General features: G+C 48.7%; 1 protein-coding gene across 3 annotated transcripts in view; it reads right to left on the reverse strand.

Moving 5' to 3' along the window:
* Window positions 1-26,081, reverse strand: part of ZBTB16 (zinc finger and BTB domain containing 16) — a 190,814-nt gene that overhangs the window by 56,976 nt on the left and 107,757 nt on the right. For all 3 annotated transcript variants that reach the window (XM_029207562.1, XM_029207560.1, XM_029207561.1), the window contains exon 4: window positions 2,389-2,475. In XM_029207562.1, the coding sequence (XP_029063395.1) occupies window positions 2,389-2,475 (87 nt within the window). The remainder of the gene's footprint in view (window positions 1-2,388; window positions 2,476-26,081) is intronic.

The following is a 26,081-nucleotide window of genomic DNA, read 5'->3' on the forward strand; positions in this document are numbered from 1 at the left end:
GCTTTACTGAGACATAATTCATATACCATATAATACACAGTTCATGCTTTGAAAGTATAAAGTCGATAGTTTTTAATATATTCAGAGATGCATAACCATCACCACAATCGATTTTAGAACATTTTCATCCCCCCAAAAAGAAACCCCATACCTTGCAGTCACTCCCTATTTCCCCCCAAATCTCCCAGCCCCTGGCATTTACTAATTTACTTTCTATTTCTATAATTTGTCTATGATGGATGTTTCATATAAGCAGAATCACACAATATGTGGCCTTTTGTGACTGGCTTCTTCCACTGAGCATGATGTTTTGAAGATTCATCCATGTTACAGAATGTGTCAATACTTTATTCCTTTTTATAGATGAATAATACTCCATTGTATGGATAAATTACATTTTGTTTATCCATTCATCCGTAGGTGGACGTTGAGTTATCTCTACCTTTTTGGCCATTATAAATAATATGCTGTCATGAACACTTATGTGAAAGTTTTTGTGTAGATACATGTTTTCACACACGTAGGGGTGGAATTGCTGGGTCACACGGTAACTGTTTAACTTTCTGAGGAACTGCCCGACTGTTTTCCAAAGTGGCGGCAGCATTTTACGCTCCCACCAGCCGTGTGTGAGGGTTCTGACTGTCCCACATTCTCAACATCACTTCCTACTGCTAGTATTTTATTAGAGCTACATCTTGATGGGTGTCAAGTAGTATCTCACCGTGATTTTGATTTGTATTTCCCTGATGGCTAATGATGTCAAACATCTTTTCATGCGCTCAGTGGCCATATGTCTATTTTTGGAGAAATGTCTATTCAGATCCTTAGCACACTTTTTATTTTGGTTATCTGTATTTTTATTATTGAGTCCTAAGGGTTCTTTACATTTTCAAACCAAAAGTTTCTTATCAGATGTATGATTTGCAAATATTTTTGTCCCCCTCCCGAGGACTCTTGGCACATGCAGAATAAAATCCAAATTCCTTGCCAGGGTTGAGAGACCCACCTGATTTCCAATCTCACCTCCCACCACTCTCTGCACCTCACTCCCCACCCCTCGACCACACACTGCTCTTCGTGCTCTTCCTTGAACTTGTGAAGTTCAACACAGCCTCAGGGCTTTTGCAAGTGCTTGCTCCCTTTGCTCAGACCTTCTTCCCTGAAACCTTTGAATGACTCACTTCCCAACTTTAGGACTCTACTCAGATGTCTCCTTCTCACAGAAGCCTGACCATCTGATCTAAAATACCACTTTTCTCTCTATCCTGCTATATTTTTTCTCACTAGCACTTATTATGACCTGGCATTATATTGCACAATTATTTGCGTATCCTGTCTCCCTTGGAGAATCTCAGTTCCATGAAGAATATTATCTAAAGACCCCAACAGTGCAAGAGCACATTACAGGAACTGAATAAATATTTATTAAATTAAATGCATCTACTACTGCTTATTGAATGTTTATTATGAGCTAGACATTCCCCAAAGCACTTCAAATAAAGTATCTCTTATTTAATTAAATATCTTATTTAATCTCCCCCAAAAATCTATGCTGTGAGGTAGGTGCCATTATTACTCCACTTTTCTAACGGACGAGGAAACCCAAATTAAGAGAGCTTGAGTAACTGATCCATGGTCCCACAAATAGTAAGTGGCAGAATCAGGATTAAACCAGGCAGTCTAAGCCATACCACTCCTGTCCTCATTGTTCACTTCAGCAAGTCACTTTCCTTCCTTTGAACCTCGGTTTCCTCATCTATGACATGGGAATAGCCTCCTACCTAACAAAGTTATGGAAAGACTGGACAAATGAGATCGGGTAAAGCACCGAGAACAGTGCCTGGCACATTGTGAGCGCTCAGTAACTGTGAGCTACATTGATGACGATGATGGCGCCGGCTTCCACGCTGAGGTGACACTGATGCCGCGAAATCCCAGCAATATCATTGCTCGTTAATATTGTTCAAACGCAACCCTGTGGACAGACTGCTTGCTTTCAGACAATGACTAGACTGTTGCAGAGGGAGGACCAGCCCACTACATGAGGGTTTCAGAGTTAGTCAGATGGGGTACAGGTTTCCTGATCCCTCACCAAGGGAAGGGGATGCTTAGATAACATCACGGGCTTCCTAAGGCCTCCACAAGAGTCTCCATGAAGATAGGATCTAAGTGGCCTATTAGAGACAGAGGTCTTGGCCTAATCCAGGGCAGCTGTTCTTCTGGGGCAAAGTCACACACATAAATTCCTGCCCAGCCAGCCCCACAAGCGACGGTAGCTGAGCATGGCACAAGCCATCCCCACTCACAGCTCCCCTGGGGAAACAAGATACTCACGTCCATGTGCCGTCACACTGCGGAGGACCTGCGGGACGGGGATCAGTCACTCACCAGTATGGGTCTGCCTGTGTGTCTCCAGGGCATCCTCCTTCGAAAACTGGGCACCACACTGATCACAGACAAAGGCTTTGGCACCCGCTGAAAGAAAGGAGAGGCAGTTACCTTACTATCAAGAGTGATATTGCATTAGGAGAGGGCGTCGTGGGCCAAAATCTTGCAGGTGGACCCTGGGGGAGGGGGCTTAACACCTGTGAAGATCCCAAGTCAGGAATAACCCATGGTCCCAGCAGCCAGCCCAGACCCTCCTCCAAGATGTGATCACCCACCCAACTGAGCTCCGAATGGCCCCACCGAGGGCTCTCCCAGACAGAAGAGGGAACAGAACTAGCATAACCAAGACAAACAGAGATGGGGTCCGGGAGCGATGCCCAAGAAGAAGGGGGATTCTGGGGGGCTGGCTCCAGGTGAGAGATGGAAAGGAGTATGTGATCCAATGAGGAGTAACGTGCCCTGTTGCCCAGATTATATTTTAGGGGAAGATAGGAATTGCTGACATATCACTACCTGGATAAACCCCTAACTCAGTGCGTCTAAAACTAAACTGTCTACCTGGCCACCTCCTGTACCTGACCATTTAAAACCTCTGAACGACTTCCCAGTGCCTTCAGGATAAAGTCCAAACTCTACACGGTGACTCACAAAGCCCTTCTTGCACTTCTCTTTCCTGCTTCTTCTCTCTCCTCATCCTTGTTCCCTGGTCTCCAGCCCTTTGCTTCTTCACTGCAAGGTCTCCAAGCATCTTTCTGTACCTCCTCTGGCTCTGACACTCCTGCCCCTCTCCCCAGACCCACAGTACGGCTAGCCCCGCTTCATCATTCATGCCTCAGCTCCCAAACCCTTGCCCCCTGTCTGGGTGGGTCCTCCTCTGTGCTCCTACAGCACCCTGTACATTCCGGGTCACGGCCTCACCAGGGTGTCTCCTAAATGCCTGTGGCTCCATTTCCAGCTCCCCGAGGGAGGGAATATGTCATCTCATGCACAGCTGCATCTGCCTGACACCCAGTGGGAACGTATTACTGTACATATCTATGGAATAAACAAAATCAATTCAATTTGATCGACTTTTCTGGAACCATATTTACAAGTCTCAAAGCGACAGTGTCACGATGTGAAGATGACTTTCTACCACTTGCTAACAGTCTTCAAGGCTCTGTTATCTCGTCCAGGGTGCGCCTGTCACAAGCCTTGGCAGTTTTCCCTCAAAATGTCTTCTAGATGCATCTCTTCCACTGCATGTCGATAACCACTGCCCCTACCGAGGCCCTTGTTGGGTCATGCCCAGAATGACCCAATGACTCAGGAGAGCTGCCACACCATCAGCCACCCTCTGATCCACCCAACAGAGGCAGGCTCCTTGAAGGCCACTTGATTCCTCACGTTTCCTTGCTCAAAAAGATACCGTGGCTCAAGACATGGAAGCAGCCTGAACGTCCATCAACAGAGGAATGGGTAAAGAAGATGTGGCACATATATACAATGGAATATTACTCAGCCATAAAAAAGAATGAAATGATGCCATTTTCAGCAACACGGATAGACCTAGAGATTGCCATATCAAGTGAAGTAAGTCGGACAGAGAAAGAGAAATATCGTTTGATATCGCTTATATGCAGAATCTAAAAAGAAATGATACAAATAAACGTATTTACAAAACAGACTCACAGCCTTAGAGAATGAACTTGTGGTTACGGCGGGGAGTGGGGAAGGAAGGGAGAGTTAGGGAGTTTGGGATTGACATGTACACATTGCTCTATTTAAAAAGGATAACCAATAAGGACCTACTGCATAGCACAGGGAACTCTGCTCAACGTTATGCGGCAGCCTGGATGGGAGGGGAGTTTGCGGGAGAATGGATACATGTGTATGTATGGCTGAGTCGCTTTGCTGTGCACCTGACACTATCACAACATTGTTAATGGGCTATACGCCAATATAAAATTAAAAGTTAAAAAAATAATACAGTGGCTCACAATTTGCACTGATTCTAAATTCCTCTACTTGGCTTCAAGGCCTTCCATAACCTGAGCCAGTTGTCTGTCCAGCTCCACTGGGAATTGTCCTCACTGGCCCTCTGTGGGCGCCGCTCGACCCTCGGTGGGTCTCTGCGCCTGAGCAACGCCCCGCCTCATTCCTGTCCGCTCCGGTTCTAGTCCGTTTCCAAGACCGGAGTACGCATGCGCCAAGCACGCCGGCCCCTCACTGCTCTACCCTTTTAATCCGCAGCTGCACTGCGTTCCTTTCAACACGTCTGAGCATTTCTTTAAGTGTACCTGTGTTTTAGTTTCATATCAGAGTCTTGTAAGAGACAGAACTACTTCTTCTACATATTTGCAGTAGAAAGCAGTCTAGTGCTGTTTTCAAACCATCTCAGATTTCCTGAGGCTGTGGCATATACCAGGCATGAGGCTAAGTATTTAGGATGTATCATTTCATTTAATCCTAACTACCTTTTTTTTTTTAAGATGTTGGGGGTTGGAGTTTTATTAATTAATTAATTTTTTTTTGCTGTGTTGGGTCTTCGTTTCTGTGTGAGGGCTTTCTCTAGTTGCGGCGAGCGGGGGCCACTCTTCATCGCGGTGCGCAGGCCTCTCACTATCACGGCCTCTCTTGTTGTGGAGCACAGGCTCCAGACGCGCAGGCTCAGTAGTTGTGGCTCACGGGCCTAGTTGCACCACGGCATGTGGGATCCTCCCAGACCAGGGCTCGAACCCGTGTCCCCTGCATTAGCAGGCAGATTCTCAACCACTGTGCCACCAGCGAAGCCCTCCTAACTACCTTTTAAAGGACATAGTATGAATATACCCATTTAGCAGATGAGACAACTCAAGATCAGAGAGGTTAGATAGCTTGCCCAGTGTCACACAGTAGGTAACCACAGAGGTGGATTCAAACCCAGGGAGCCTGACTTCACAGCCTTTGCTCTTAATCCCTATACCCTTCAGCCTCCCTAGGGGTCCATCTGCAAAGATGCCTCATGAATATGAAGTTGGGCTCTGAAATCCCTTTCCCCAAATAAAAAAAAAAATTAAAATCCAATTTATGCTTTTATACATCAAGGTTTTGTAAAATTCTATTTGGAAAAAAGGGTTCCACTACTCTTTAAATAGTTTTAAAATCTTGGCCTTGGAGTATTTAGCACATTAAGGGCGAGAACTCAGAATACAAGTTGTACTAGTATAGACTTAAATACTAATAAACATTTAGGGCATTTATCTTGTCTACATCCCTAATGAGGAGCAGGATATGCCCTCTATTAGGTGCTCAATAAATACCAGTTGACTAACTAAATGAATGAGTGATAAAGTGCCCCAGTAAAGATATGAACTCACTTTTCCTTAAGAGCTTTAAAAATAAATGTTGTCCTTTGTCTTAGGTGGCTGGAGTTGAATTTCGCCTCAAGGCAGGGAGAATACCGTGATCCCCTCCAGGTGTCCCTACAAACTGCAGGCGTCCTAGGGCTAAGGACCTGTCAGCGGCTTCTAGAGCTTCAAAGAGCGAGCCAGGGAACTCGATGGCAAAGCAGTCACAACTTGTGTTCACACCAGAGACAGCCAAGCCACTTTCCATCCATTTATAATGGAAGTGCAGCAAGCACCTCAAAGGGCAGAGGTGGGACGACTGGGGGTGGATGAAGTCGCAGCCCTGTCATAGTGAGAAACTGTCCCCAGTTCCAAATCATTAGCCAGCAGTGATTTTCTGCGGATCTGTAAGGGATCGGATTTTAACTGTATTTATTTCTTTATTTCTACATCCCACCGGTTCTCATAGCCCCCTAAAGAAGAAAGGGGGAGGAGGGGCCTGAGGAGGGAAGCAGGAACTGCAAAGGGGAGGGTGCCCCGTGGACTCGCCATCACCATCGCCATCGCCATGGTGCTGGAGCCCTGCCTCTGGGTGAGGAACCTACTCATTCCGTAGCTTCGAAGGGCTGGGCGGGAGGAGGTTTCTTAGAAAACAGCCATCCATGTGGCTGCAGGAGCATCAGCTTTAATGACTGAGAAGCAGAGAGAAAGGAAGGAGTGCAGGTAGCAGTCAAGGGCCGGATGTGCGCCATCATACAAGCTCAGATGAAGAGGAAGCAGGTTAGCACACACGAGCTCGGCAAGGCTGCCGGCTTGGCCCAGGCCTGACCGCGTCTGGATGCCCTCAAAGTCCTCCCCGCTCCACCCCTGCCTTGCTGAAGTCACAAAGCTGAGCTGAGTGTGTGAAAGTCCCCTGTCTTCAGGGACTGTGGGTGACAACCCCCCTCCCACGCGGATACCATGGACATGGGCTCCCACGCCAGCCCCCATTCACGAAGCTTCTGCACTCCCCACCCCCACCCAGACTCCCCCCAAACCCCCAGCCCAACAGCAAGGACGGGCAGTTCCAGGACACAGGAGCCAAGCAGAGAGAGGCAGAGACACCCCCCGCCCCCCCTCGCGAGGAGGCATGTGCCTTTAAATTGTCTCTGTAATGGCTGGCTCAGAGGCAGAAATATTTGGCAGCCCTGAAATTAAAAGTGATAAATTTCCTCACCGAGCTCTGATCAATAATAGAGGCCTCATCTGTTAATCAATAAGACAGTCTTTGCCTGTTTACTGTGCATATGCTCTTTGCTGCTGCCTTCAGTACGATGTCAGGTTTGCATTCAGAGCAACTCAAGTGTGCATAAACCACAGCGCCATTCCCAAAATGCATTACGGTGACATCATTCAGCCACTAATATATTTATAAATTATGCAAGGGGGTTGTGGGGGAAGGAAGGAGGTCATGCCAGTTGAACACAATGGGCACATACGGACATATCAGCGGCATTTACCACCCCCACCCCCAATATTTCCTGGGGCTCATCCTGGAGTGGGGAAAAGTCCAGGGCAGGGCTCAGGGACAGACATTCCTCCCCATCTCCTTCCTACACAAACAGGATGTTTTCCGAATGTCTGTTAAGTAGATGCCAAAGGGGGGCTTACAGCAAATGGACAAAAGAGACAAATCCCTGCCCTCAGAGAGCTTATATTCTAGAGGGGAAGGCACATTTTTAAAGGTCAAGTAAGGGACTTCCCTGGCGGTCCAGTGGTTAAGACTCTGCACGCCCACTGCAGGGGGCACGGTGTTCAATCCCTGCTCCGGGTAAGATCCCGCATGCCACACAGTGCGGCCAAAAAAAATTGTTTAATTTAAAAAATAAAAGTCAGGTAAATATAAAATAGGTGTCAATAAGCGATAAAGAGAGAAATAAGTGAAGAGGGACAGAGAGGGCGGGGGTGTCTATTTTATATGGGATGAGCTGACATCTGAGGGGAGAACGAGAAGGTAAGCCCACTCTCTAAGAAAGCCCGGTCCAGGCAAAGGAAGAGTGGGGAGCCTGGCCGGTTGGCATAGCATAAGAGAGGGGAGAGGGAGAGATGGGGTATGGATTGCAGGGAAAGAAATTAAATAGCAAAGAGGCAGAACCACACCATGATAAAGTGGGCTAGACCCACGCATTCTCCCCAGCAATTACAGATCTGAGTGAACTAGAGGAGGTGATGGTAAGATCCAACGTGGGGAGAACTGGGTCCCGGGCCCGGCTCAGCCATTCCCTGCTGTGGACATCACACACGTCACCACACCTCAACGCGCCTGTGTCCCCGTCTGTGAAATGGGAATGATCGGATCCCTCTGCCTCACTGGAGGCTGTCAGGATTGAAGGAGACAGTGGATATTAACAAACGCAAAACTTGTTAATTGCCAGGCCCTCTGTGGCTATGATATTACTAATGTTCTTTATACTTCTGGGGGCGGCGGGGGCGGGGGGCAGCAGAATGTGGTTAAGAGCTCAGGATTCGGGTAAGACAGATCCCAGACAAATCCCAGCCAAGCTAATCACCAGCTGTGCCCCTCAGCGAGTTGCCTCATTTCAGTGAGGCTGTGGCTCCATCTGTAAAATGGGAATAGCGAGAGACTGTCCCAAAGGGGTTGTGACAAGGTGCGGAAAGCGCTGGGGCCATGCATGGGGGCAGAGCCACAGAACCGGTCAGTGGCGCTGACCATCACCCCAGCCAGGCTTGGAGCCAGGACTCCTTTCAAGAACTCCTTCGTGCAAAGTATGATTGATTTTTACTGAAATTCAGTGTACAGCTATTTGGGGGCCATTTATCTTGTGTAAAGTGAGTCTCACATTTGTAAAGACATATTTCACTATAATCGCACACGCGCGCGCGCGCACACACACACACACACACACACACACACACACCCCTTGTCCTGCTAATTTAAACGTGAGTGATTGTCTTGTTGAAGTGCAGGAAGATCTGTCATACGACCAGCGTGTCAGTATTGGCAGCTCTCCCTCCCTCCCACGGCACCCCCACCCCCAGCTTTTACATCCGAACCTGTCAAGTCCCGGGAGCCCCATTCACAGGTCCTGTGCTGCCTATGGGCTCCTTTCCTCTTTTCTGTCTCCCCAGCAGACTGTAAGCTCTGTGAGAGCAAGGCTGGCATCTGTCTTGTCCTCTGCTCCATCCCCAATTCTCCACTCTGTGCCTGACACACAGTTGGTGCTCAATGATTGCCTGATAAACAAAGAAACCCTCGGGTAGGTTCCCGGGCACAGAACTGGCCTGGGAAGGGGGCACTGACAGGCTGTCCCCTAGGGGGTGGCAGAGTCCTTCTACACACCCTGGGTTCTCTGCTGTCCCTTTTTCAAAACTCAAGGAAATGGTCTCTGGCTGGATCTCAGGCAGTTTGGGGGAGAAGGAAAGGAAAGCTTAGAAAGTGGAGTTGTCTGCTTCCTCTGGAGCAGGATGTCCCTTTTGTCGGCCCTCTGCTCCTCGCCCAGCCACCCAGGACTCACAGCCCCTCAGCAAACAAGCAAGCCCTCCTCTAGGACATTCAGGAGGCTCCGGTCAGCCCGAGTGGACCCTTCACTGGCTGGCAGAGGTCTGCTGAATGATCCCACTCCCAGCCCAGGCACTGAGTTCATCTGAGAGTCAGTGTTAAGGGAAAGACAGACAGACAGACAGACATTCTCGCCCCTGCCAGTCTCCCAGGGATGCTGCACCAGGGGGGAGGGGAGCAGAAGCTGCCGGACTATTCGGAATTCTCCCCTTTCCCCCTGACTTCCTGATGCCTCCAGAAAGTTAAACGGGGGCCAGAGGAAGGAGGAGGGTTCACAGCAGGTTAAGGCTGGGTGAAAAGAAAGGAGGCAGTCGCCACAGCCCACATGGAGGCTGGAGCCCGTGTAAGACCTCCGTGTGTGGGAGCCACTTCACTCTGGGCTAAGGATCACCCTGACTCGCAGGAATCAAAGGAGAGACATGCCAGAAAAGCACTTTCAAAACCATAAAGCTTTCTATCAAATGCCCAGCATTCCAACAGCAACAGAGCTGAAATCCAGCAGAAGCATGTCAGGCAGGCTCCCTGCAGCTGTGCCCCTCCTCAGCCACTACCTCTGGCTTCTCCCCCTTGGCAGACTACAGAACCCTCCTCCCTACTAGCCTTCCTGCCCAGAAATGGGGTGGGGGGGGGTCCCGTGCATCTAGGAAGGGGACGAGAAGATACCGAACACAATCAGATGTGGGCTGGAGTCTCTCTGAAGTAAATAAGGCAGAAGCCAATGAGAGCAGAAACAAATGTCAAAATCCCTCCCCCTCCAAAACTTCTCCCACCCCCGTGCTAACAACAAGGGAGGGGGGAGGGGGGGAAGGAACCACTGAAAAAACACCTAACGTTTGCCAGCATCTGATGTTGAGTACTGTGTCCTTTTTCTTTTAATTCCTTGAGATTTTAAAATAAACATCTTGACTGTTCTGATGAGATATGCATGCCTGCTTACATAAGGAAGTACAGAGTGTACCAAAACAGCAGACCCAAAAAAAGCATAAGCAGTCAGAACAATGAGTACAGACGCCGGGCATTTTACAACGGGCCATGGTGTACAGTTTTATTTACAGTACCTCTTATCTGACAGAGAACAGTACACTGGCTGCCAATTCCAAAGGCCAGCACTGCGTGTTCTTTCACTCAAGGAGATGTGTACTCCCTAAGAGGAGCTGGAAGCCTGCTCTCTCTATAACACGTTCTTTCTCTCTCTCTTTCACCTTTATCAACAAAACAGAAACCGATACAAAACCAGCACCTCCATAAGATACACAGATTTAGGGGAGAGGGAAAAGGGAAAGCAGGTGGGCAGATGCGGGTTGCCTGGAAAACAACCAGCCCTACTGATCGGCTCAGAATATGGTTCAAGGGTAGTTCTCCGTGACAACGAAGGAGGAGAAAGGTCCTCAGGGCCTGGCCTCACTACAGGATGGGGGTGGGGGGATGAACTAATGACACAGGGCCTCAATCAAAGGTAGGACTGAGAAAGCCACCAGGACAGTCTCCCTGGCCGGGCGACCGAGATCATTGAATGACTGGGGATTTGGGGCAGCAGGCCTTCCAATCTCTGGAAGTCAATTTCCCATCAACGACCTGGTAAGTGCCAGACACCTCACATCTGGCTAGAAGTCCATTCTGTAGAAGATGAGATCTTGGAATGGGTCAAAAGGAAGGGCTGAGGCATCTCTAGTCTGAGAGGCCATTTCTTAGCCTACCTAATAAACATCATACTACCAGGAGGTTCTAGGGTACCCTGGCACCCTTGGCTTTCACTGCTCCTGTTCTCATATCTCAGAAAACAGAGGTCCACCTTGTCCCTTATCCCTGCCACTCAGTTTGCAGCCCAGAGAGGCTTAGAAAACTCCTTTGTTGCCACTTTTAGCACCAGCAGGTAACCCGATAGGCTTAGAAACACAGTCCATGGCCAGCAGAAACACACACACTCAATATACAGCTGCCTAGTAGAGAAGAACCCTCATTCTGGAATCAAACAAACACAGATTCAAGTCCTGGGTTCTACCATTTCTAGCTACCACCCTGGGTAAACTGATTATCTTCTCTGGACCTGTTTCTTCACCTGTAAAACCGGGCACAGAATATCTACTTCACAGGGTTGAGTGGTGATTCATTTAAATAGTGTATGTAAAGCCTTTCCCACCATGTCCGGCATCCAGCAACTCCTCAGTAAAAGCTACTTGTCCCTAACATCATCTTTATTACCACTGCTTCCTTCCCCAGTGTCAATGTCTGAGACCCACATAGACGTCAAATGCATGCAATAAACATATCATTTAAAATATTCTTACCACCCCAGACCAAACGCAAAGAGAAAAAAGGAAGGAGGAGAGACTCCCACTCTGGCTAAGTCTTCAGCAGACTTTCTCTGGGGAGTGGAAGGTAAAGAAAGGCAAATGACAATGATGGTTGTGCACCCCCAAGACACCCCCACACAAACCAACAATGTACAAGTAAAGACATGGCCCGATCACCCTCCACTGGGAGAAGATCAAAGAAATGGCCCATCTCCCCTCAGCTCCCAACACTCACGGCCAAGTTTTGACGGGCATTATCGTCCTCCTACTGAGATGAGTGCAAACCTATTTAAGGTGAATTATTTTAAATAAAATACAAGTTGGATGGTAAATCTGTTGCAATGAAAACAACATACAAATCTTCCTGAAATCTAAGAGCACTGATTTAGGGGTTCACCTTACCACTGCCTTTAATCCCTTTCTTGCCCAGGCAACTTTCATGATTGGCTAATCAAAGTATGGTGGGAATCAGAGCAATGGCACAAAAACCTCTCTTACAGTGGGAATGTCAGCCCTTGCTGTGATGCAGTAGACTTTCTTCCAGACACACCGTGCCAACTCAGAGATCTCCCCTAGGTAAAGCCCTACAGCAGCTACTGGCTAGACACGGCTTTGGGGTTCTGCCATTCACTGGTGGTATATGGGCCTGGCATCAACTTCGTGGCCTTACCTCCCTCCTTAAAATGGGGTTATCTGTCCTCCTAAGATAGTGTGAACAAGAACCTGTATGAAATACCTGGCACACAGTAAGTGCCTAGATAGTTATTATGATTATGGAATAATTTCACTTCATCAAGTTGAGGAGCTCCAGGAGACCAGCCTTTGGCCTGAGCCTTTAGGAACTCCGGTAATACTCCAGCCCCACAGCTCCTGGAAGAAGGCCCACCTGCAATGAGTACATGGCCCAGAAAGGTGAGACACTGCATTCTCTGGGGCTCTTGAATGCATGGGCTTCAGCTGTTTGGGACGAGAGAAGAGGCCCCCCCCAGATGAGGCAGGTGGACAGCTGGCTCGAGGAGGGGTCTGCTGGCCAGCGGCACCCAGGGGCACCCAGCTTTCCTGCAGCAGCACAGAGAGAAATGGACCCAGAGCCCTGACTGTCTGTGCCTGAGCTGTGTGGCCTTGGGTGAGTCACTTCATTGCCCCATCTATAAATGACAAGTTTTTAGTTGAGACCTAAGGGAGAAGAAAAGATGACAGGGTGTTGTTGGAGAAGCAGCTGGAAGCACATGGCAAAGAAGGCTAAGCATGGCTGAAAAAGAGGCTCAAATGCTTACAACCCTTGGTTATGGGATGATGGTGGCTGGATCAAGCTGGGGCTGGATCCAGCCAGGGGGTTCCCTCCCCTGGGGAAGACCTTTCTCTATCAGGCGGGCAAAGTGGGACGGGCAGTCCAGACACTGAGAGAATCATTAGCCAGAGAGAGCTGGCCTGAGCCAGCGAGGCAGAGGCTGACCCCTGAGTTCCAGGGAACACCCAAGCTTTCAGGTGTTCACGGCTTCATCCTGTAGCACTGCAGTCTTGGCTTCTGTAAGAAACTAAGTAAAAAGGCCAGAAAAACCCCAGTGGGGATTTCTGCCATGATTTTACTGGATATCCCCTCAACCCTTGGTCACCAACAATCGTCTTCCTCCCTGGTCCCCACTTGGGGATTCTCAGGTGAGAGAATCATAATGGAAAGAGGGCTTTCTGCTGGCATCTAGCAGCCTCAAAGCACTTTTTGTGACCTAAGCCTTTGGCCTCCTGCTCTCAACCTCAATTACCTTGCTCCTTCTACTGAAGCAGCTCTGGAGTTCCCTGTCACGGGCCTTCACCCGAAATCTGGCATGGAGGGGACGCCCCCACCCCCACCCCCACCACTCCCCCCGCCTCCCAGGGTAAGGGTCATGAGTACTGCCTGGATGATGGGGAAAAGTAAAACCAGGCCACTCCAGGGGTGACGGCCAGAATCAAAACCCTGCCTACCCACAATCACAAGCTGATGTTTACCACCACTCCAGTCCCCTAACATGCCCTGATACTCCCTCCAATTAAATTTTCCCTTGAGGTGCTTTCAGAGAAAAGGGAGGGCAGCCTTTTGCTCAGCCCTAACCGCATTCTGGCCTGCCCTCCCTTTCTCCTCGTAGGATCCTTCCTCCCTCACTTCTCACTGACTGAAAAGCATGCCAAGGCCTCTCACAGCCCTGGGATCTCTTTGGGATCCGTATAGAGGGAATTCCTTTATCCCCACTTCTTTCAGAATCCCCTGCTCTCTCCCAACGCCTGGCATCTTTCTCCAATTCCACTTGCAACCGTGTGTGTGTGTGTGTGTGTGTGTGTGTGTGTGTGTGTACTTTGTTTTTAAATTAAAATACCCCTAGGCAATCATATTTCAACAGGTGACAAGGAACAAAGCATTTCAGAGGGCTTCAAATGCTGTCACAGTGTGACAACCAGCGGGCAGGGATCTGCATACAAGTGTCTGTTGACTATTCCATTGGTTGTGACCTGTAAGAGCCCTGCAGACAGAAGCTTCTCTTCTCCTGAGAGCTCCACCAGGAAGCCATGCCACAGCCCTCACAGACATCCGGCCAGGCTGCCGGGAAGAGGCAGGATTTAGTCATTGTCAAGTCCATCCCTGGCTTTGATGTCGACAGATTCCAGCTCAGGTGCCCACCAGCTGCATCAAGAGCAGAAGCAGTCTAACCTCTCTGAGCCTCGGTTTCCTCACCTGCTAAAGAGGTAATGATACATCCCTTGTATCCTACAAGGGGGACTGTGAAATTGCACAACTCCAGGTGGCACCACTCAGCCAGAAATGAGGCCACAAGCTTGTCGGGAAGTTCACATGAGATGATGCACGTGAAGGTGCCCAGCAATGGGAACTGGCGTTCGGCAACTGCACCCTAACTCTTCCCTTCCCAGGATGCTAGGGGTCCCGCAAGGGCTGCCCTGTGATGAGGAACGACGCTACTGCTGCTGCAGCACTGACGGTAATAATAAGAATACTGATAACTAACAGTTAGTGAACATTTATTACAAAATAAACAAGCGCCATACTAACTACTTTATGTACCACATACCATTTAACTCTGCCATCAATTCTAAGATTATCCCCATTTTATAGAGGTGAAAATTGAGGTTTGAAAATCTTAGTTCACTGGTCCAAGGTCTCATAGCCAGTCAGTGTAAAGAAAGAGAAACAAACTCAATCAGGGTGACAGCATGGGAAGCCCACCTAACCATCAGGGCCTTTGATTATATAAAAGGTTAAAGAGTAAGAAGTTCATATTAAGGGGAGTAGAAAAAGGTCCCAGAGGCAATGTGCTCGAGGCCTCTGCTGTTCTTCATACTCTGGCTCATCCCTGGAGGTAGGAGATCTCTCCCACAATCTCTGAGGCCACCTCCTCAGTTCATCCCTCTTCTTTAAAGAACAACCCTCCCCTCTTGGTCCAGGAATGCGCCACTGCTGTCCATCAGACAGGGCCTGGACTGATCTGGCTGTGCTGTGGTCTCTGATGTACTACTACTCGGCCTCCGTTTCTCCACCTGTAAAATGGACATCGTGTTGCCGGCCCCGCTGCCTGCCACCTAAAGCTGTTAGGGGGAGGAATGAGTTGAAGATATGAAAATGTGCGGGGCTTGACAGAAGAAAAAGGTACCACCGATCTTCAAGACTGACTTCCAATAAAACCACAGTTGGGCATATCCTTCCATGATTGGCTCCCTTCCTGGGCATTCTCCTTTTGGCTTCTAAGCCAGCAAGATATTTTATCATAAAAAACAATCAACTGTATTCCCTTAAAGCAGAAAAATGGCCTCTCACATTGATGAATGACAGCAAACTACAAACAATGAAATAGACAAGGTTTTCTAGGTTGACCTTCAGTTAACCAAAAAGTCCCTTTCTTCCACCTTCCCTGAGCATCCCAGTTAATCCAGGCCCAACAGAACAGATGCTCAGTCTTGGCTCTGAGGTCTCTCCCCTTCCCCAGCTCTGTCTGCATGTGCCCCTATAATTTGCCCTTTACTCACTGCCCAAATTAGATCCCCCCCCCACCAAGAGCAGCAGGTAAACCCAATTAGTTTAGGGCTGAATGTGTAAATTTTAGGGTAAGTTGTCCATCCTAGACTCCAGCATTGTCAGTTACTTTAAATTCATTAATACACACACACACACACACACACACACACACACACACACACATCTTGGGGGGGGAGGGGTGTTCTTCAAAACCAAGGCAGAAGCAACCAATCCACAGCTTCCACTGTCACTCTATTCTTGATGAACAGCTGGGAAAGAGGCCCATCACCTGGCTTGCCCGTCATAACACCCACCACCCCATCTCAGACCGGGGGCCCCGGGGACTGCCACCCTCCCTCCCCTTCCTCAGGCCCCTCAGTGGCACCTTGAGGCTGCCAGTCTCTCCAGGCCTGCTGTGGCTTTCAGAAAACAGAGCATTTCTATTTTTAGCACTTCTCAGCCTAATAATACTCCCCGACACCCATTCAGCTTAATCACTTTATTGAGGCCGAGCAGGCTCTCCAGCCCCGGTGCTTCTGATGTTAGGAAGTAGTAAAATGTTCAAACTGGTTAAAAATGACACTCATTGGTTTGCCTTTGGTGTTTCTGAAACCTTAATTGTGGCTCAGGCTGTGGATCTAAAGAAGCTTGCAGGTTTCAGAGTCTTTCTTCCTTACCCCCTGCACCATAATTGAGGTGTTACATTACAGCCACGGCATTGACAGTTCCAGGCTCAAAATTCAGGAGCCTTAAGACTCCACACTTTTCCAAACAGAAACATTACCTGTCGCACTTAATGCCCATTCTTAACATGAGCCATCAACCCCGCACCCCCAGGAAAAAAACCCTCGCCTTTTCTGGCTGACATCATGCAAAAAGTCCAGGCAGGGTAAATATTTCCCGGGTTAAGCCTTATTAAAGTGCATCTAACAACTAAAATGGCATCGAATTGCTGCTTGAAAACTGGAAGGTTTGTTTGGTGTCATTAGAGGACCCGAGAATTTGGTGAGTGCAGAATATAGGCTGTTGGCAGCTCTTCCAAAACTTTAGGGTGAGCTTTTGCAAGCACACAGTCTGTGCCGCGTGAGCTAGGGGCTGGGAGAAGTGGGCAGCCAGGAAAGGACTGGAAACAGGAAAGGACTGGAAGCTGGAATTTTACCTCCGAGGTTAAGACCAGGGGCTTTGGAGGCAGGCAGACCTGCGTTTACAGCCCCACTCTGCCTCTTCCTTGCTGGGCAATCCTGGGCAAGTAAAACTCAGTTTCTTCAACCATAAAGTGGACATAACAATAGGGGTCGTCATAGGGGTTCTCGTGGGGATCACGTGAGATCATGGAATAAAGTGTCTGGCACAGTCCCGGGCACCTGTCAGCCCTCAGTAAAATGTCAGCCACCCTTATGACTGTTGCCTTTGGCCTTCTCCCTTCTGCCGTGGGCGCCCTCTAAGACGAAGTGTTTGGTCTTTGTCTCTTCAGCCTTGCACAACCACAAAAAAGGAATCTGGCACTAAAATAGCTAACCATAGCCAGCTGTGCAGCCTCAAGGTCCTTGGACACAAGGGAGGGAGCCCCTGTGGGTTCATGGTGGCTGATGGAGGCTGTCTCAAAGCTGAAGCTTTGAGGGATGACTTCTCAGGCCCCTCCCAGCTAAACAGGCCACAGTCGGGTCCTAGGCCTGCAAACTCACCTGGACAAGGCTCTTCCACATTCCTGGGCCACTCCCTCCCTTTCTTTCCTTCCTTCCTAGGCAAGGGACTCTAGGCACCTTCATAAACTTCCTGCTCTTCAGAAGGCAGAGGCGGAATGCCTCATTAAGTTTCCTAGCTAATTTTACAATTTAACCAAACAACACATTCCTGCCTCGATGCAGCCAGCCTCTGACTGGGACAAATTTATCACTCTGAGATGGAGGAAGAAGACGGGCCAGGCCAGAGGCTGAAGGCAGAGTCCTGAAAACTCAAGTGGGAGACGGAGAAGAGAAAACACGGGCCACATACTTTTAAAAAAAAATAGCTCTAAGGGCTTCCCTGGTGGCGCAGTGGTTGAGAGTCCGCCTGCCGATGCAGGGGACACAGGTTCGTGCCCCGGTCCGGGAAGACCCCACATGCCGCGGAGCGGCTGGGCCCGTGAGCCACGGCCACTGAGCCTGCACGTCCGGAGCCTGTGCTCCACAACAGGAGAGGCCACAACAGTGAGAAGCCCGCGTACCGCAAAAAACAAACAAACCAACAAAAAATAACTCTACATTTGCTCACAGAGCAGAATTCTAGGCTGTGCCAGGCTGAGAAGTTAGGGAAGAAAGCCACGCAGGGCATGCGGTGTCAGAAAGATGGAGAGCTCTGTGACAATGACCCTCCCTGTCCCCCCGGGGGGCCGGGGGCTATATCTGGAAGCACAGTTACATGCTGTCCTCTGAGGGGCATGATTCAATGCAGGTGGGCGGCCGGCCAGAGGCCGGGCAAGGCCACCCAGAGGACAAGGTCGGCTTGGCAAGGCCCCAGGGCCTTGCCAAGGGCGCTGAAAAGTCCTTCCCAGGTCCGCTTAGCCTAGACCTGCGGGTGGCAGGCTCAGACCCGACCTGATTACGACTCTGGCTGGGGGTGTGGTACCAGGGAGGGTAGCATGTCTAAGAAAGTTTCACCATAAAGAATCCTCTGGGACAGAAAAGACTGTATTTACGCAGGCCCACACCTCACCCACCCAGGATGGACAGACCCCAGTTGAGACAGAGGGTGCGATTCCAGCCTTGTTACCTGCGATCAGGCCTGCTCTCAGTGCACACGTCAGCAATGAAGATGCTGGCCTGTGAGTCTCCCTGCCTCCTGGTCAGCTGTCCCCAGGCTTCCGATGCCTGTACCCATCCCTCTCCATCCTATAGTCCAGAGCGTCTGATGCTGGACCCCAAATCTTAATCCATGTAAACCTGGCCCATCAGGGCTCTCCCAGGTGTGCCGGGTTGTTCTCATCAGGCCCCAACAAAGGGACCAGGGAATCGGGGCTGTTTGGGCAGAAATCCCCGATCGAGAGCAGCCTCCCAGAAGAGCTGCTCTCGAGGCCTTTGTCTCTACTGGGCTCCTCTCTTAATGAAGAAATAAAATGAAGAGGATTCCAGCAAATCAAAAGTTTCAGGGAGTTCTCTCCTTACCTGGAGTTACCTTGTTACTGAAAACCACGTGGCCTTGTATAATTACTCCAGCAAAATGCTCACTGCAGCCGCCAATGAGCTCCCGGCGCTCCATTAGCTTGTAATAGTCAGTGAGAGCCACCGAGCTTTAATCCCACTAACCAGAAGACTTCCTATCTCAACTACCTAATGAAAAGTTTAGAACTTCCTTTTTTTTTTCCTTTTCTCAGGCAAGCAAAAGAATTCCAATCAAAATAAGATGGTTGGTCGGGAGGAGAAGGGAGCGTGTTAATTACCGGGGAAAAGCCTAGAAGAGATGTCTTCGTGAGGTTGAATCCTGGAGAGGACCCAAGGGAAGCAGCGCCAACCTCCGCCTTCACACCGCACACACAGGGGCTTCACCATGAGGTCTGAGAAGGTGGGCGGGGCCCTGGGGGCCTCAGCCTAAGAAATTCCTCCCCCTTCCTCCATACCCTCCAGGGCAGCCAAGTCTCTGTCCTCAAGCTTAGAGGCGCAGCCCTCTAAGCTATGTGTTCTCAACCTGGGCTTCGTGGAGCCTGGGCACAAGCAACATATGCTGGAGTTCATCTAGTCTTGCATGAGAAATACAGTATATTCCGGATCTGCATCCAACTTGAAACCCCACTTTCACATTTGTGTTTGTTTTGTGGACACCTCAAAATGGAGGGACCATCTGAAGTGCCAGCTTTTTTTTTTTTTTGCGGTACATGGGTCTCTCACTGCTGCGGCCCCTCCCGCTGCGGAGCACAGGCTCCGGACGCGCAGGCTCAGCGGCCATGGCTCACGGGCCCAGCCGCTCCGCGGCATGTGGGATCTTCCCGGACCCGGGCACGAACCCGCGTCCCCTGCATCAGCAGGCGGACTCTCAACCACTGCGCCACCTGGGAAGCCCCAGCTTTTCATTTTTAATGCAGTGTTTCTCAACCTGCAGCCCAAGGAGGGTCATAACATCCTTAGAACTCTGAGGATTCTTCAGTATGAGAAACTGGGCTTTAAGCCTCTTCAAGACAGCTATGGGCAGAGGAGGGGGAGGAAGAGGAGGAAGGGGAGGGAAGAGACACCTGCCCGACTGGCTCTTGCTCACAGAAGTTCTTGCTTCTTCTTGTCCAGAGAAGCAGATCCACTGCCCACCACAAAGCTCCATGTGGACATTACAGCAAGCGGCCCATCAAAATCCCAGGAACCTCCTTCCTGAAGCTGTTCCTCATCACCCTGGTCCTTGGGAGTTTTTCCCTCCTGTAAACTGCTGCACTCGCTCTTTTCCCTTGTGGTGATGGGGGCACACCCAGCCTTGCTGGGGACTCACATCACACTCTCAGCCAGACCGACAGCCCCTGGAAGGTAAGGACCCTGGCTGCAGCCCCTCTGTCTGTCCTGCCAGGCTTTGCATCAACTGGCCCTCACTGGCCATCAGCTAACTGATGAACTCATTCATGAACAATTTTACCCCCAAAGATAGTCACATCTAGTGACCCAGAAGAGTCACTGAGGTTTCTCTGCTGCCCCAAGCTTTACAATCTGGTTCCCATTTGGTTGATGTTTTGGTCCCGGACAAGGTTCCAGCAACCCCAGTGCATGCCTGGGGAAGATGAGGTTGTTGCAGAACAGACAGAATGAGTCTCAGGCCAAGTGGTCCAGCTCCACTGGACAGAATCCGAAAGATCAGGGAGGCCGTGATCTTCCTGCCGCGTCTCACTCCAAAACTGAAGTCTGAGGAGCTAGCGACACCCCAAGTCATCACAGGTCCCACATTTCGGGGATGCGGCATTGGTCAGCTGCCCCTTTCACTCCTGATTCAGCATCACTGAGCAGAGAGCCTCCCCCCAGGAGCAGAGCACCCAGCTGGGTCTCCACGCAGATGAGAGCATCGGTGCCAGCTCCCTGGTCCTGCCCCTTCTCTCTGTGTGGCGCGGCAGTGGGGTACAGGAACGGGCAAATGACACAGCCAAGCTCTCACCTGGGTAGGGGGGCCAAATACCCACAGACCCTCCAGCAACGCTCCCAGAACCCACTGCCCTGCAAGGTGATGGGGAGGGGTAACAGCCACCACGGCAGCTACAACTGAACACACGTGACTCGGGCAGAGCTGAAAGAGGCTCATAAGCCTCACACCTGCTCCTGGTGGCCCAGATGCAAGGCCCTGGGCAGTAGCCAATGACCCCATCCCACCCCCAGGACCGCTGGGGACAGAGACTTACTGGCTCTCCCTGTCTCAGCCCCCCAGTCACTGAGACACTGGTTATCTTTACAAACAGGAAAGCAAGCCTTTGGGCCAGCACTGCAGTGCAGTATACTGGAAAAGTAAGGGGCAGAGAGCCCTGGCTAGGAATACAGCTTCGCCACTCCTGGCTGTGTGACCTTCCACAAGTTACTTCAATTCTTTAAGCCTTAGTGTCCTCACCAGTAAAATGGGACCAGCACAACTACCTTGCAAGGTCAGCGTACGATAAGTGAGTTCAGACATGGAGAAGGCCAAGCACCATGCCTGGAACACAGTAGGCATCCAATACGTATACTGTAGTGATTTTTCTTTCTTCCCCCTGGCCCAGCCATGCCTCCAGAGCCATTCATTTCTTCAACAGTATTTACTGAGAGCCTGCTGTGTGTCAGGCTGTAGGGATGCCACCGAGCACGCCACCCATAAGGTCCTGCCCCCTCTCCTGTCTCCTCGTCCAGACGTCTGACCCCCAGGGCTGGAAGGATGCAGGAAAGCGCTTTGGGGCTGTTCCCCACCAGGCGCCTCACCACACACTCGTCCACTCACCCATTAGTTTATTCAAAAAACCGAGTTATAACCACCTTGCAGGTCACTCTGCTAGGTAGCATGGGAGACATAAATAAATCACATGTTCTGAAGAAGCTTAGAGTCTAGTAGGCGAAAAAGGACAAGCAAATAAGTAGCGATGACACAAAGAAGGTGACAGATGCCATAAGAGGGGATAGATAAATGGCTATAGGCAATCAGATGGGGGGTGGCCTCTTGTCCTGCCCAGACAGATGCAGCCCATGGCTGAGCCGGCTGACTTTAAAAAGAGAAGAGAAAAAGGATCACTCGCCCGGCTGGCACGGGAAACAGGCAGGATCTATTTAAAAAGGCTAGAGGCAGGTTAGAGCCTTTTCTGGCAATTCCCAAAACTCATGCTTCCTCGAGCTGACTGGATAGTGGGACAGACCCAATCCTGTCAAAATCCTACAGATCTTTAAAAAAAACATCATTTAGCTGTTGCCGGGATGATAAAAGAACCCTGCCATTCAAAGGGAGGGTCCGCATGGGGGGGAAGGTGGAGCTGGTGGGGGAGAGGAGGAGGGGATTGAGAAAAAAGGGAAACGCCCCCCAAATATGGATCAGGGCAACCGGCAAGGGAAATTTATGCATCGTAGTGGCTTTACTACCTAATCAATTCAGTAATTTCAAAAACAATTTTATTTATGTTCCATTTACCACATCAAAAGTTAAAAAAAAAATTGTACTGATGCTAAAATAATACCTCAAGGCGTCTATTTTTAATCAGTTAAAAAAATGGAGGGGGGGTGCTGTGGAAAAAAAAGCAGCCCTGGGTTTCTATACAATCTCTCCCGGGCAGACCACCAACCCTGAGAGAGAGAGAGAGGGAGAGAACACAGCCGAGCCTTCCTGGCTGCCGAGCACCGAGCTTGTCAAAAAAAACAAATCCATAATGGCCCGAGGCTCCTCTCCAATCTATTTTCTGCTCAGCTGGTTTTAAATGAAGTTATTATGAGTCATTAAAACACCCGCAAGCCAGTGGAAGTCAGCCAATTACAATTTTAAATTTAGCCTGTTCTCTGCCCCATTCTCTTGTTTTCTTCCTTTGCCCACAGAATACTGCTGCTGTTATGTCTTCCCTCCCTTCCTCTGCCCAAAGTGGAAGAGACAGTTATGAAAATGCAGAGTATTGCACGGAACGCAGAACCATTCATAGGAAACCCAAATTATTAAATTAAAAAATGCAAGACTTCTGCCTCCTCCAAAGTCAACCCCATGTCCCACCTCAGCCCACTGGATTCCTCGGAAACTCTAGACTCGATTCTAGAGCTCATGGGGCTATTTTTTTTTAAATAAAAAGGTTCTCGAGTGGGGTCCTGTTGAGAAACATTTCCATCCATCACACCAAGTCAACATGTTCATGGTTGAATCCAAGAGAGGGAAACATACCACCCATATCTGAGAATTAATAACAAACAATGAAGTTGAAATTCAAAGGTAATGCAGGCTTTGCAATTAGGCATGAATGTCGGGGGAAGTCACTAGATATGATGAGCTCATTTAGTTTTTAAATCTGCAAGGTAATGGTCTGTGCGGAGCCATTACAGCAAAGGAACAATTTTGAGTATTTCATGTAAACGTTTCTTCTCAATCTCTTTTTTTCACGTGTGCACCCACAAACACGTGTGCACACACATATACACACAGCTGCCCCTCATTACTGGGAACATAACTGGAGCTTTCCCACATCTTCCAAGGAGTAAGTAGTGTCCTTGCCAAAAAACTGTCCAATCCTACTTCCTCCCCCGACCCTAATTAATGGATGAGTCTGGAAGCTCAGCAGAACAGACCCCTAGACCTCTAGGTACACTTCCCATCACCTCCAGGACCCCTCACCTTCCTGGTTCCTCTCCAAGACACACGCGCGCACGCGCACACACACACACACACGCGTACAGACCATGAGAGGACCAGTGCTTTGCCCCAGTCAGACACAACTCTACGGCCCAGGCAGATGGAGCACCTAGAGAAGGGGTGGCTACCATGTTGTCTCATTGAGAGTCCCTGAAGGTCAGGGTGCAGGCAGGATGCTGCCATGTGTACTGATCCACCTAGCATCTCTGGGTGAGATGGGACTTAGGGTTGGTCTGTGGCTCCCAGCCAGGCTCACTGAGAAGAGGGAATGAAATACAGAGGGGTCCACCAGGTCCAATGGGACCAATGGCAATTTAACAAAGGCGGGAGGATTTGTCCTGACCCTTGCAGAATGCAAACCTGAGGCCTGCAAACACAGCTGCCCCATGCTCTGAGGGTCCCCAGAGCAGGGCCGATGTCACCATCCTATCCTTAGCCTTGAATTTCCCCACTAAATTGCTCCAACTCTGGAGGCCTCAACTGGCAGCTCTTCATGGTGTTTATGGAGGACCCTTCTCCCTGAAGCTCATAAAACAGAAGCTTCAGCACCCACCCCACCCCGATACTGCATGGGCCTATTCCCTGGGAGGGGCTCTCACATTTGATATTCATAATCTTTTTATTTTTTTCTTTTTTGTTTTTGAATTTTATTTATTTTTATACAGCAGGTGCTTATTACTTATCTGTTTTATACATATTAGTGTATACGTGTCAATCCCAATCTCCCAGTTCATCCCACCACCAACGCCCCCCCCCCGCCCCCCCGCTTTCCCTCCTTGGTGTCCATGCATTTGTTCTCTACATCTGTGTCTCTATTTCTGCCTTGCAAACCAGTTCATCTGTACCATTTTTCTAGGTTCCACATATATGCGTTAATATACGATATTTGTTTTTCTTTCTGACTTACTTCACTCTGTATGACAGTCTCTAGCTCCATCCATTTCTCTACAAATGACCCAATTTTGTTCCTTTCTATGGCTGAGTAATATTCCATTGTATATATGTACCACATCTTCTTTATCCATTCGTCTGTCGATGGGCATTTAGGTTGCTTCCATGACCTGGCTATTGTAAATAGTGCTGCAATGAACATTGGGGTGCATGTGTCTTTTTGAATCATGGTTTTCTCTGGGTATATGCCCCATAGTGGGACTGCTAGGTATTATGGTAATTCTATTTTTAGTTTTTTAAGGAACCTCCATACTGTTCTCTATAGTGGCTGTATCAATTCCCATTCCCACAAACAGCGTGAGGGTTCCCTTTTCTCCACACCCTCTCCAGCATTTGTTGTTTGTAGATTTTCTGATGATGCCCATTCTAACCAGTGTGAGGCGATACCTCACTGCAGTTTTGATTTGCATTTCTTTAATAATTAGTGATGTTGAGCAGCTTTTCATGTGCCTCTTGGCCATCTGTATGTCTTCTTTGGAGAGATGTCTATTTAGGTCTTCTGCCCATTTTTTGATTAGGTTGTTTGTTTTTTTAATGTTGCGCTGCATGAGCTGTTTATATATTTTAGAGATTAATCCTTTGCCCGTTGATTCATTTGCAAATATTTTCTCCCATTCTGAAGGTTGTCTTTTCATCTTGTTTATAGTTTCCTTTGCTGTGCAAAAGCTTTTATGTTTCATTAGGTCCCATTTGCTTATTGTTGTTTTTATTTCCATTACTCTAGGAGGTGAGTCAAAAAAGATCTTGCTGTGATTCATGTCAAAGAGTGTTCTGCCTATGTTTTCTTCTAAGAGGTTTATAGTGTCTGGCCTTATATTTAGGTTTTTAATCCATTTTGAGTTTATTTTTGTGTATAGTGTTAGGGAGTGTTCTAATTTCATTCTTTTACATGTAGCTGTCCAGTTTTTCCAGTGCCACTTATTGAAGAGATTGTCTTTTCTCCATTGTATATCCTTGCCTCCTTTGTCATAGATTAGTTGACCATAGGTGCGTGGGTTTATCTCTGGGCTTTCTATCCTGTTCCATTGGTCTATATTTCTGTTTTTGTGCCAGTACCATATTGTCTTGATTACTGTAGCTTTGTAGCATAGTCTGAAGTCAGGGAGTCTGATTCCTCCACCTCCGTTTTTTTCCCTCAAGATTGCTTCGGCTATTCAGGGTCTTTTGTGTCTCCATACAAATTTTAAGATTTTTTTTGTTCTAGTTCTGTGAAAAATGCCATTGGTAATTTGATAGGGATTGCACTGAGTCTGTAAATTGCTTTGGGTAGTATAGGCATTTTCATAATATTGAGTCTTCCAATCCAAGAACATGGTATATCTCTCCATCTGTTTGTGTCATCTTTGATTTCTTTCATCAGTGTCTTATAGTTTTCTGAGTACAGGTCTTTCACCTCCTTAGGTAGGTGTATTCCTAGGTATTTTATTCTTTTTGTTGCAGTGGTGAATGGGATTGTTTCCTTAATTCCTCTTTCTGATCTTTTGTTGTTTGTGTATAGGAATGCAAGAGACTTCTGTACGTTAATTTTGTATCCTGCAACTTTACCAAACTCATTGATTAGTTCTAGTAGTTTTCTGGTGGCATCTTTAGGATTCTCTATGTATAGTATCATGTCATCTGCAAACAGTGACAGTTTTACTTCTTCTTTTCCAATTTGGATTCCTTTTATTTCTTGTTCTTCTCTGATTGCCGTGGCTAGAACTTCCAAAACTATGTTGAATAATAGTGGCGATAGTGGACGTCCTTGTCTTAGAGGAAATGCTTTCAGTTTTTCACCATTGACAATGATGTTTGCT

This window comes from Monodon monoceros, unplaced genomic scaffold (genome assembly GCF_005190385.1).
Source record: "Monodon monoceros isolate NGI ecotype Baffin Bay Population unplaced genomic scaffold, NGI_Narwhal_1 Super_Scaffold_7, whole genome shotgun sequence".
In the NCBI taxonomy this organism is placed as follows: Eukaryota; Metazoa; Chordata; class Mammalia; order Artiodactyla; family Monodontidae; genus Monodon; species Monodon monoceros.